The following is a 12,930-nucleotide window of genomic DNA, read 5'->3' as shown; positions in this document are numbered from 1 at the left end:
GGGAGACCAATGGCCTTGGGAAGCAAAGGAGGTAATGTCCGGTTCTGAGGCAGTTGACCAATTAATATCTACACAAGCCGATTATCATATGAGTGTTAGAGGTAAATCTGAGTGGAGATTAAAGACCTCCATCATAGGTTATGTTTGCATAGCAAGGAAAGGAATAATGTATAATACTTCTGTAGGAGAATTAACTTGTCTAGGGCAAAAAGCTTATGATGATGATACCAAGAATACAACTTGGTGGTCGGCTTCAAATGTCTCAGAACCATCTAACCCGTTTGCTAGATACGCCAATTTAAAGGATGTGTGGTTTGATTTATCCATCACATCTACCTGGAGAGCCCCAGCAAATTTGTACTGGATCTGTGGTAAGAAAGCCTATTCGGAGTTGCCACAGGACTGGGAAGGGGCATGTGTGTTGGGTATGCTCAAACCATCCTTCTTCTTGTTACCGATTGAAACAGGTGAGACTTTAGGTGTTAAAGTGTATGATGTGAATCATAGGAAGAAAAGGGGACCCATAGAGATAGGCGCCTGGGAAGATGATGAATGGCCTCCCCAGCGTATCATAGATTATTATGGGCCAGCCACGTGGGCAGAGGATGGTACCTTTGGTTACAGAACCCCTATTTATATGCTCAACCGTATTATAAGATTACAGGCGGTGGTTGAGATTATTACTAACGAAACATCACAAGCGCTCAATCTTCTAGCGAAGCATAACACCAGGATGAGGACGGCAGTCTACCAAAATAGATTAGCCTTGGATTACCTTTTGGCAGTAGAGGGAGGTGTATGTGGGAAGTTTAACCTGAGCAATTGCTGTCTTCAAATAGATGACGAAGGGCAAGCAATAGCTGAGCTTACTAGCCATATGGTTAAACTAGCGCATGTGCCTACTCAGGTATGGAAAGGGTATAATCCAAGTAGTTGGTTTGGTAGCTGGTATGAGTGGTTTGGAGGGCTTAAGGCAGTGGTAGGTGGAGTCCTACTGATTTTAATGTTGTGTCTACTCCTGCCGTGTCTTATACCCTTAGTAGTTAGGTCTGTGCAAAGCCTGATAGAAAATATAGCAGAGAGGAAGGCTGCTGCACAGATAATGGCGATTTATAAATATAAGGCTCTAGATCAGGGAGAACCAATGCAGGAAGATGAGTGTTGAAGATTCACATCATAGATAAGTCTGGTCTGGTTCATGGTAACTTGCGGTGTATGCAAACCAAGGTTAAGTGATGCCTCAAGTAATTGTGAAATATCAAGAGGCATCAAAGGGGGGAATGTGGTGGAATCTCGGTAAAAATAAATTTAGTAGGCCGAGATTACCACGTGGCATGTGTACGTGCATATGCTGACGTATCGATCAGTTGGTTGCACGAGGCAAGATACGATCAGTAGTGTACGGAGCATGTGCAAGAATACAGGATGTAGTATTCCCCTCCTCCATTGTGCTGGACAAGCCATGTGGTCAAGCAGGAAGTTAATTCTTATTTGTATTGATTGGTCAAGAGAATGTGCGGATGGAGCTTAATATGGGAGGAGTTATGTGCCTATATAAGGAGCCTGCACTATTGTCCGGGACTCAGAACTTGTGGTATTTTGGTGACGCTAGTCCCTCTGAGTCCCGATCGGTGATCCAATAAAGAATCTCTTCCTTCCTGAAGAAACCTGTGTCCATCTCTCTGTGCTTTGCTTCCGTCAGTTTCTCCGGTATCAGTGCTAGATTCTGGTGGGCACATGGTGTGTGCCATTTCGTGGCAGAGAAGGTGGCTGTTTCAGGACACCCATCACAGCCCTGAAGATGTTGCCAGGATATCCCTTTAAAGGCAAGGGAGGGGGGGGGACAGGGGAAGACCCTCGGAGTTAAAGAATTTTAAACAGTCTGCACAGGAATCGACCGCATCCCCTGGACCAGCCCTTAGTAGGCCGCTTCAAGGCCGCATGTCTGCCCCACTCCTGATCCGCGGAACTTGACTGGGTCAATGCCCAGGTGTACTTCACCAGAGCTCACACTGTTATTTCTTACGTTCAGTAAGTTTTAAATTGTGATTTGCACGCCTTTTCTGCTTAGTTTGTAGCTTTTTTCTCCAAGCATGCGACCTTCCAGTATGGCGGCCAGGCTACACCCCCCATCGGTGAGTTTTTTTAATCACCATTTAATTTACTATTACTAGCCAGAGCTACTCGAAGCATAAACAGTGTTATAATAAAGCATTGTTATTTTTGAGTAAATCTTTAACCCCTTAAGGACCAAACTTCTGGAACAAAAGGGAATCATGACATGTCACATGTCATGTGTCCGTAAGGGGTTAAATAGGATTGTGACGGGTCCCCTGTGCCACAACTGAGCAAACCCATCTGAACAGCTTCTTCCCACCGCCAAACCACAGGTGTCAGCCCGTTCATGAAGACTCAGTCAGCTAACACCTCTCCCCCAAGAAAAGCAGACACACACAGCTTGAGGGTAGTGCAGGAACTCATTTTTATTAGACACACCCAGGTATTTGTATACAAGTAAACTCATGAGTAAACACACAAAGGTTTGGAACAGCAACCAATCAAACTGGGCCTAAACAAACAGCCAATCACGCTAAGCCCATTAATAACCAATAGGACACACCATCACAGAACACCTACTTCGCATATACAGGAAAACATTAGGCATTAGGTAGAGGGCTTAGCACACAGTCAACAATAGGTGACTCAGCTCCCTGAGTCACAAAGGGTAGAGTCCCAACCCCCACCCACGTGGTCACACAGTCTCTGGTTTGACACCATCTTGTCTCTCCATGTTGTGGCTAGGTCTAAGTCTGTGCGGTCTAAATGGCCGCTCCCCACCAGAGCCCACCCAAACAAAGGAGCCCTTGATGCCCAAGTGACGGCGTACCAGTGTTACGTCACAAGGATTATAATACATTTTCACAAAAGTGTCTTTATAACTGTTTGTGGTTGGAAGGTCAGCTCTTTATACACTGAACTCAATATTGCATAGCCAAGCAGCTTCCTATTCCTGTCTTCAATTACATTCTCTCCTGACGCAGCTCCAAAAACAAGGTTTAGCTCAAGGTTTATCTCCTATTAATATCACACCGTGGGAGCAAATATGTATCAATGGAAGAATGACTCCTCATTGTAAGCTGATCTCCATGTGCTACAGGCCAATATCCGTGCACACGCCCCTCTTTCAATCTAAAATTTCAAAACAAGTGGAACCAGATCTCAAATGTAATATATCACCAAAACATGATTAAAATACTAAAAGGTCTATTCATATCTTCCGCTCGTTTTGAACAACAGCACAGAACACTATAGATCCTATATGGTCCCGACTAAATTACATAACATAATTCCCAATACTTCCTCGTAATGTTGGCTCTGTAACAACTCTAAAGGGTCAATGTATCACATATGATGGGAATGTGCTATTACTTGCAACTTCTGTGGAAAAATATATGTGACAGAGTACTCATTAGATTTTGCCCCCCTCTCCTATCTTTTACTCGACTTTACCCATGATATCCCTAATGTAAAATTCAAAATATTACTACATAATATATAACCGCTCAACAGCGGGTGGCGAGATCCTGGAAATCTACCTCTCCTCCAAAAATAATAGTAGCAATTACAGAAATTGATTAACAAAATATGTATGAACACAAATTCAAATTTATATTTCTCTCTTCCAAAAATGTTGTTAATGGATGGCCTTCTATGGAGATCACAGTCAATTAAACGTAAAAATATATTGATGCTCCATGCAATGTAACTAATATCTTGTGCTTCATGTGGAATTTTTCTTATGTAATGTTTTGTATTGTCAAGCATTGTTGTGGTCTGGAATGAATTGAATTTATTGAGTATATCTCATTTTCCACCTCGACTCTTCTTTCACTAATTCACATGGGCTGTTAGATGCTATGGTACGATGTAATAATTATGCTAACGTATACATTTGGCACTTGTCTATGTTGTAGAAAAAATATAAAAGTGCTTTCATGTGCATGAATAAAGTGCTAAAAACTAGCACTTTATTCATGCACATGAAAGTACTTTATTTGAACTCCTGAGGAAGTCCAGTCTAACTGGACGAAACACGTCGAGTTAGCTGTTATTTTAATTTATTTTTATTTTATTGTGTTTGCTGCTGATCTTTGTTTTGTTCTGTTCCTGGTTATCCCAGACACTTATGTTTCTGCTATCTGGACGGGGGACCAAGGAATTGACTGATGAGCTTGCTTTGCATTTCTATATTGTAAGTGTAACCATTAAAGTGTATTTTTATTTTTAATCGTATTGCACTATGGTTTTTCGCTTTCTCTCCACTTGACTGGCTTGAATTGCTGAACATTATACTGGAGTCTGATGAGATTGACAATTTTTGTGATGAGCCTGAATTCTCAGTTATTTTCTGAGTGCAACCTTTAATTGTGGGGGCCTATTTTATGTATGCTATTACCCTATGAGTGTTCTCTCCATTGTGTATTTATAGGTGTATTTTGCTTTTTTCTATTTTGTACAAGGATAGAGAGGAATCCTTGGTTTATACCATACCAAAAAGAGTTAGGTTTCTTTTTTATTTACTATAAACTTCTGCACCTGGGTGATCTACACAATCAATTGTTTTCAATATACTTGTCTATGTCGTGTTGGCGTTGTCATCTATACTTGTGATGTCTCCCCATCACCACCATCATCGTTCCTTTTTCTCCCCTGTAGCCCTTTTCATATTGTTTACAAACAATAACAAAAACTTCAAATGTTAAAAAAAGAAAAAATAGCCAAGCTGTATTATAGCTGAATGGGATACCGGTATTTTCTTAAAATTAACTGTTTTGGCTTAAATGTTGCCATTCATACTTTAATTGGCTTCAGTTCGGAGTTTCTGAAATAACCCTGTTATTGTGTCTCAGTTCTGTTTCACAAACTGTAGTACAAAGGTAGTTAACCATTAGTCTGACCCTCGTCACCACCCCATGTCTGATTGCTAAAGCAATTCCCATTCCTCGCTGCAGGCTCAGTGTCTCCTGGTAGCAGTGATGGGAGCTCTGTCTCTGCTGGTGCTGAGCTTGCTCTGTGTGTGGGGCGCTGTGTTGAGCGCTGAGGATACATCTGATGGATACAAGGCTCCTGAATTCTGTCGCAAATCCGAATGTCCCAAGTATCAACTGGTGAAAAAATATGACGTAAGACTAGAGGGAGAATTGATTGTGTCTGTGTTTATCCTACTCTAGCAACTAGATAGATCATTATTTTACTTGTATGCAGTAAAATATTGTTAGTTAATGAAACAATATGATATTTTAATTTTAAGCCAGTCTGGATGTCTTACGAATAACTTGTTGCATGATATGTAAGAGGTATACGAAGTTTGCAAATCCAGAAATACTTTATCAGTGAGAATACAGAGGGCTTAAAAGGGGAATATTAACAAGGGAATTCCTTATTTTAAACCCAAATAACTGAGCTTGTGTTGCTGATTTGTTTTCTTATTTTGCAATTTTGGTCTAAACGTGCAGCTGCCTTGTTAGTTCTCAAATATTGCTGATTCAATTAATACACTTTATTATATTTGAGAAACTATAATGAGCTATTGAATGCTTCAAGTGGCTCTCTCATCAGACTATAAATTGAGTATTTTGTAAATAAAGAACCTTTATGAAATACTCACATTGACTGTGTTGGGGTTTACGGCACCAGGAGTTGAAGATGGCAGCTCCTGCAGGGGACAGTTTCAGGTAAATATATCTACCTTTACTGTCCACCCAGGCCACCGCACCCTGAGCTGGGATGTAACATTCAGAAGTCTTTACAAAATTTGCAAGGATGCCTAAATATGACAGAGTGGCTTTAATATTTGTAAGAGTCTCAGGAAACCTCCCAGGTATTCCCATATTATATAAAACATCTGCAGTATATTAGAAAAGCAGAGGTCATTCTAACTACACATTTACATAATTCTAAATGGTAGAATACACAACAAGGGTACAGAGTGCTCAGATAGGCATCTTCCAATCACATTGCATCATAATGTAATCTAATAGAATGATTCACAACATTTGCCATTAAACAACCTTTGAGCCCTGGATTTAGCTATGGCTGTTAATGACTACTTGTAAACACTTATTGAACAAATGTTATTATCACCAGCCATTCACTTTGTGTAGTATATATATCATATAGTGCACTCTGTCCAAAGAAAGGCACCATCAAATGTAACAAAATACTTTAAAGCTATGGTATATAATAAGAATTATTATTATAGGCAGTCAGAGACTTACTTACCAAGTTGTATTCCTAACAGTATAGTGCCCTCTGGTTCGCTCCTCCCTCGTCCCTCCCCCCTCCCCGCCTTTATTTACTTACCCGTTTCCAGCGCCAATGTCCCTCGGCGCTGGGTAGGCGCTCCGCCTCCCCCGACGTCATATGATGTGAGGTGGGAAGGGACACCTAATGTGCATGTGCATCTAGCGCATTAGGTCCTCCCAATTGAAAACCTTGCCTCAGTGCTTTCCTACGGGATGTCACTGATGCTGGATGTCCTCATGCAGAGCGTGAGGATGTCCAGCGTCATTTAGGCGACCGATAGTACGGTAAACTCTCTGAAGCGCATCTAGTTTTTGTCTCAAAAACTGCAATGTTTTACACAAAAGTACTAAGGAGGACAGAGAGGACAGAGCACCCAGAACATTTCAATGAGATCAAGTGGTCTGGGTGCCTATAGTGTCCCTTTTATGAAAATATGTAAATTAATCATAAATACTTTTTAAAAGTTACTATATGTATATAGCTGAGCCTGTAGCCAAAGCCTGTAGTTGTGGGAATGGTTACCCAGCCTATAAATACACAGGCTGCCCCTTCCTCTGGGCTGATACTGCCTGGTTCAGTACAGAACTATCTACATTCGGTTGAAAGGTCGTCAACAAAAACGACCTAAACTCCAAACAAACTTGTCTTGGCCCCGTGCATTTTACCTCACTTGAGTAAAGAAGAGCCGTCTCCCTCAAAGCTCATGGGGCCTATATTCCTGTTGCTGTTCACGCGTTTCTTACAACAAAAACATTTGTTCATTCAATCCACGTTGGGCCGAGCTATCAGTGACATTCAACATGTATTCGGCCCTCATTCGGATATGGCAAATTTCAATACTAACACAAATTTGGCCTATTTCAATCAAACATAGCATCACAGTGATATCTCAATTAAGTTCATGTATTAATACGATTTACCTACATCTATTCATGCCATAATCCGTACATCTTATACAGCCTATTATAGACACGGCAGCTCAAGACTTACATTTGGCACTATCAGCCTTCCACTGGAATACCTCTATATGCGGCAATCACTAGGCCTTCACTCCATACGTTACATATAGTCGTCTGCGGGAAATTCACTACGACATAATTTCAGCCCCTCTTTTGGGCAATTACATAAAATGTTTCCATCTTTACAAGAGTCTACTACAAGCATGTCAAACTCAAATGCTAGCATTGGCCAAATAAACAAGGTTTAAGTTTACGTGGGCCGCAAAATAAAACAAAAAACTTACATTTTCATAGAAACGTAGGTTTGTTTTGAAAAGTACAGTATAAAAGAAAACCGCATCCCCCTCTACTAAACCCCAGTCCCCCCCTCTATACTAAATCCCAGTCATCTCCCTCTTCTAAATCCCAGCACCCCCCCTCTACTAAACCCCAGCCCTTGTTTAAAAAAACAAGACTCTGGAGTCCAGCCTCTGGGGTCCAGTCGGGATCTTCTCTCGGGAGGTCTCCTACCTGCTCCTCACTGCTCCCTCACGCGTGCTGTTTAGTGATGCCGGGTGCTGGAATGACATCATATTCCGGCACCCGGCATCACTACAGAGGGAGAAGTGAGGAGCAGGACGACTGAGCTCCCTCGCACCTCTCCGCCGGGTAAATTTTAGCAGAGCAGGCACCCCATTGTTCATATATGGTACTCTTCAGCCTTAGATCCCCCTTTTCCTATCAATGTCACTATTCTTAATGCCGTGTGTCATAGTTTTGCTTGATTCATAATGAGTTGAAGTTTAACTGGGTTTGGGAGTGCAGCAAATATATGTTTGTGATACACTAATCTATGCAAGACTGAGTACTGCAATATTCCCAAGATGCACCAGGTTGTGAAAGAACCTCTGAGGTGACAATTCCTCTTTAACTTCTCTATCCTGTTTTTCAGACATTTGAACTAAGAGCTTATGAAGCAACCAAATGGATAACCACGCCACTGGAAGTGGACGTGTTTGGCCTTGGAATATATAAAAGCTTCAGACGTCTATCTGATTATATCAATGGAGAGAACTCAGAAGGTGCAACACCTGCTTTTAATATTTATAGTCAATAATGTTTTACAAAAGGTCTGTAAGGTACAATAAGCCCTTTGATGGTGACCCAAATACCCGCCATAGTAGGTTTACCTGGGAGGCTAAGCCAAATTACCTATGAGGTTCACAAATTAGAAGAATAAAAAAAGTCTTCTTGCTTTAAGTTAACATCAGGAAATCCAAAATGATGCACAAGTGAGGTATAGTGCACAATCGAGGAATGCTGGTGACCCAGTCCAGACAGTAATGTCTTCAAATGTATTGATTAAATGGGGCCACAAGCTGATTTTGGAGATGGCAGTTTGCCATGCTGTAGAAGACGAGGGTGCATGGGTCAAACTTCTGTTGACAGCTATCTACATAAGTCTAACCAATATATGGCCTCAAACTGGTCACAAATAATGCAGTCATTCAGCCAGCAGCCTTTCATCCAGGAATCAGGAATGAGACTTTGGATGACTACAAATGTCCATCAAAGACCCCAGTTATCACTAACATAGGAATCAAATACAATCTGGATGGGTCAGCCTTTATGGCAAATATGCACCCCTTAGGAAGCATCTGTTACATTATGTTGTGGAAAAACAATATACTATCACTGGCGAGGCTAGTAATAGAATGGCTTCCAAACTTCATATCTCTACATATGTTTACACTCTATTCTAACTGGTATAATTTCTCAATTTACTGTACATGTCCACTACTATGATATATTAAATATACCAGTAAGCACTGTACTTCAAAATGTACACATATATTGAAGATAATCTTCTATTTTTCTTATTAAGGTTTAACAATTAAGATGACTGTCCCTGTGCGGATTTATATTCCATTTATAACGCCTCCAGCTAAGAATGCCACTATGTCTCTATTTGTGCCATCTGCACTGGAAAATCCACCACTTCCAAAGAGCACAGACGTTCACCTTGAAAGTTTTCCACCAATCTCAGTTTATGTAAAGTAAGTAAAAACCTCCTGGGCATGTTTTCTCAGATACATAGATGTCTCTTTTTCTACATTTTGTATATCTCTGCTACAATTTAAAAATTAGCAATTGAGCTCTTTTTTTTTCTAGTAAGGATAGGTTCACTACCACTGACATCTCTCTCATTAACACTACATTCCACAGAGATTATTTAGCACAATACTCTCCTTCCTGTGATGATGTCCAATTGGGGGTTTACCGCAAAAAGCTGCAGTAAACCCCCTTACCTCACCCAAACCCCCAAGCTGCAGTAAACCCCCGTACCTCACCCACACTCACACTCACTAATAATCGGAGGGATATATTTAATTTTAAAGTTGCTATTCAAATAACTAAGTCAGTAAAGGTCCCAGGCCTGAATGGTCCCAGTTTAAAATATTCTAAAACACATAAACTACACTGACTTAAGCTAGAACAATTCTGATTCTTAAACCAGACAAAAACTCTGGATTACCCCAATCCCACCAAACTATTACGCTGTTGAACTAAGACCTTAAACTGCTACGGTAAATAGACATCCAGTCATTCTACAACCTTAACAGTTGTCCAGGAAAAATAGGTATCCCATGAAAAAAGATTTACCATAGCATTGAGAATAGGATAGAAGACTCCTGGTTTCTGAGTGTTGATGCCCAGAGGGCATTTGATGTAGTCTCCAGTCCAGACAGCACTTAATGCAGGTTCTTAAATATAGATTTTGATGACAGTCTGTACACCAATCTGGAGCTCCCAGCTTTCTTAAAAGACCACGGCACAAAGGCAATGTATTTACAAATATTTACACCACCAGGGTTTAGTGCCTGTAAACACATTTGCCCTAATTCTCCAGATTTTTCTTATGGCATACGACCCAGCTTATAATATAACTAATATATCAAAATAAAACGCTACGTAGGCCATATTGTCACACCACTCATTGGACTATTATATAATAAGAAAGAATTTCCAGTCATCCAAATGGGTAACACCATCATGAAAAATGACAAAGTTTACAGATGGTCTACTATTCTATATAAAAAAAACTTGTCAATTCTCTACCACACATAGAACTTACAACTATAGCTAATTACATTGCAGTGATTGATGATCTTCACTATCAACCATTTTCCATCACCTTGGTGATGAGGACTGGTGTCCTCAAATAGATTGATCAGCAAATCTTGAATCCTTAATCCAGCATTCCACAAGTTTAGTTTACTCCATCCTCAGGCAAATTACCAACTATAACGACTCATGCACTGTACCAAAAAAATGGCATATCCCCTCTCTACACTGTAATAGAAATTACTAAACTATGCAAACTCCTCCAAGAAGTAAGTTGCCAAGAAACACATTTAAAGTTAACCCATCATGCTTACTATGTAACAGACGAGCAGTTCCATGTGGGATTTTGAGACACCAGTCACAAGACACAAGTGAAGTGAAGAGTTGATATGAGGTTGCAGATCTGTACCACTGTTTCTGGTCATATCATACACTTAAACAACTTAAGAATGAGTTTGTGGCTGGGGTTGGGAGCATTTGTTCCATTTTTATTTTGTTTATTTTGTATTTTTTTTCATGAACTTAAAGGGACAGTATAGGCACCAGAACAACTACAGCTTAATGCTGTAATGCAAACCAGCATTTGGCCCCCTTGCTAATTTTAGCCAATCCAATACTTTTCCCATGGGAAAGCATTGGATTGGCTAAAAATCGGCAATTCTGATTATGTCACCAAGGGGGCGGGGTCAGTGCCGGCGGACCCAAGGAGAGCTGAAAATAAGGTGAGTTTTAACACATTCTGAGGGAGCTTGGGGGGTGGGGGAAAGTCACCTAAATGGTGGGTTTGGCACAATAGAGTCAGGAATACATGTTTCCTGACCCTATAGTGTTCCTTTAATCATCAGCTATGAGGTTAATGGGAGCAAGAAACCAGGGTGTGACTGTTGCCTTAACTAACCTTAATTGTTTTTATTGCATCAATATTATTTAGGATGTATAATTTAAAAAAAAAAAAAAAAAAACTAAGTTTCACAGAAAATAACCCTTCTACGACGATCTCTCCTAGTTTCTGTCGTTTGTGAATTATGTCTAAAATAAGCTAGATCTACTTCTTCATTTTCAGGTCTTTTGGTGGCTATGCACTGAACTCAGACTTTGAGAAAAAAGCTAAAATATTGTCAAAAGAGCTGACAGATCTGGCCTTACAGTTTGATAATACCTTTGGTACAGCGGCTGCCTATAATGATCCACTTACATTTTTTAAAAGACACAATGAAGTGTGGTTCACAGCTCAATAAAGAAAACTCAATCCATTGTATCTTACATCCAAGCCAAGCAGTTAGAGGACGTATCATCCGAACAATGTTTGGGACCGAATACACAAATATTACCAAAACGAGCGAACGCACTTTAATGTTATAATAAAGGGCTAATGGAAAACATTGTATTTGCTTCGTATTCTGTGAATAATGTCTACCAATTAATTATCGCATCCATGAAGCCTGATATTGCGAATGGTTATTTTTAAAGATTAAAATGATTACATTGCTTGCCTTATAATATTATTTCAGTTAATACTAAGGTGATTTTTTTTCCAATTAGACATGCTAATTTGGAAGTAGAAAGCAACATTTATGTACAAGCCAAATTTTTGGGGGGGAGAATTTAATGTGTGGAAGTTGTAATTATTAATGTTAATGGTGTAAAAATATTATTTCAAGCTTTGTTTGCCAACTGGTAAATTATTCAACCAATTGATGACATGATAATCCTTTTACTTACAACATGCCAGCACATCTTACAGCTGGTGAATGGCATATTGTTAAAGAAATAGAGGAGTATGATTAGCAAGAAGGGACACAATTAAGACACAGTTACAGAAAAGTTCTCCAGTCATACATCCCTGCATGTGACTTGCATAGCTTCCCTAAACACTTCCTGTAAAGAAAGTACTAATGCTTAAACGTGTTTATTGCACAGTCTGTTTAATTTAGAATTTCCTATCTCCTGCTCTTTTAATAGCCTTCTAGACCCTGCAGGACACTCATGTATGTTATTAAAGTTCAATTTACAGAGCAGGAGAAAAAAACGTCTAAAGGAAGTTAACATCTTATTAAAATGAAACCATTTTTTCATGCAGGTTGTATCAGTCTCAGCCAGGGGAGGTGCAGCTAGGGCTTGATAAACAAAAATAAAAGTGACTTAACTCCTAAATGGCAGTGAATTGAGAGGGGAGACTTCAGGGGCATAATCTGAACATAAAACGAAAGCTAAAGTGGTTTTGATGCCTATAGTACCCCCTTAATACACAAATTGATCAATTTTAGAGTTTGCATTTCCGGGACAAAATGGTAATATACAAATATGGTGTTACAGTGACAATGAGGATAATTTATGATTATTATTATTATTAAATAATTATTGGCATTTATATAGTGCCAACTTATTCTGAAGCACTTTACATTATTAAGAGTACTTTAACGATAAATGTGCCAACTATTGACACAAACAATAGGTTGATGTGGACCCTGCTCATATTAGTTTATAATCTAGAGGAGGTCAGACATAAAGCACAATCTTAGGACAGTGTTAAAGATAGGAACCAAGTGGCAGGGTGCAA

General features: G+C 39.8%; 1 protein-coding gene across 1 annotated transcript; it reads left to right on the top strand.

The window, feature by feature from the left end:
* Positions 1 to 4,946: 4,946 nt before the first annotated feature.
* Positions 4,947 to 11,734, top strand: LOC134585899 (heme-binding protein 2-like). The gene is made up of 4 exons (XM_063441381.1): positions 4,947 to 5,183; positions 8,197 to 8,326; positions 9,130 to 9,301; positions 11,434 to 11,734. The coding sequence occupies exons 1-4, from the start codon at positions 5,037 to 5,039 to the stop codon at positions 11,606 to 11,608; spliced, it is 624 nt and encodes a 207-aa protein (XP_063297451.1). The 5' UTR covers positions 4,947 to 5,036; the 3' UTR covers positions 11,609 to 11,734.
* The last annotated feature ends 1,196 nt before the right edge of the window (positions 11,735 to 12,930 follow it).

This window comes from Pelobates fuscus, chromosome 2 (assembly GCF_036172605.1).
Source record: "Pelobates fuscus isolate aPelFus1 chromosome 2, aPelFus1.pri, whole genome shotgun sequence".
Classification (NCBI taxonomy): domain Eukaryota; kingdom Metazoa; phylum Chordata; class Amphibia; order Anura; family Pelobatidae; genus Pelobates; species Pelobates fuscus.
Note: the sequence above shows the minus strand (reverse complement) of the source record. Positions and strands in the feature narration are given on the sequence as shown.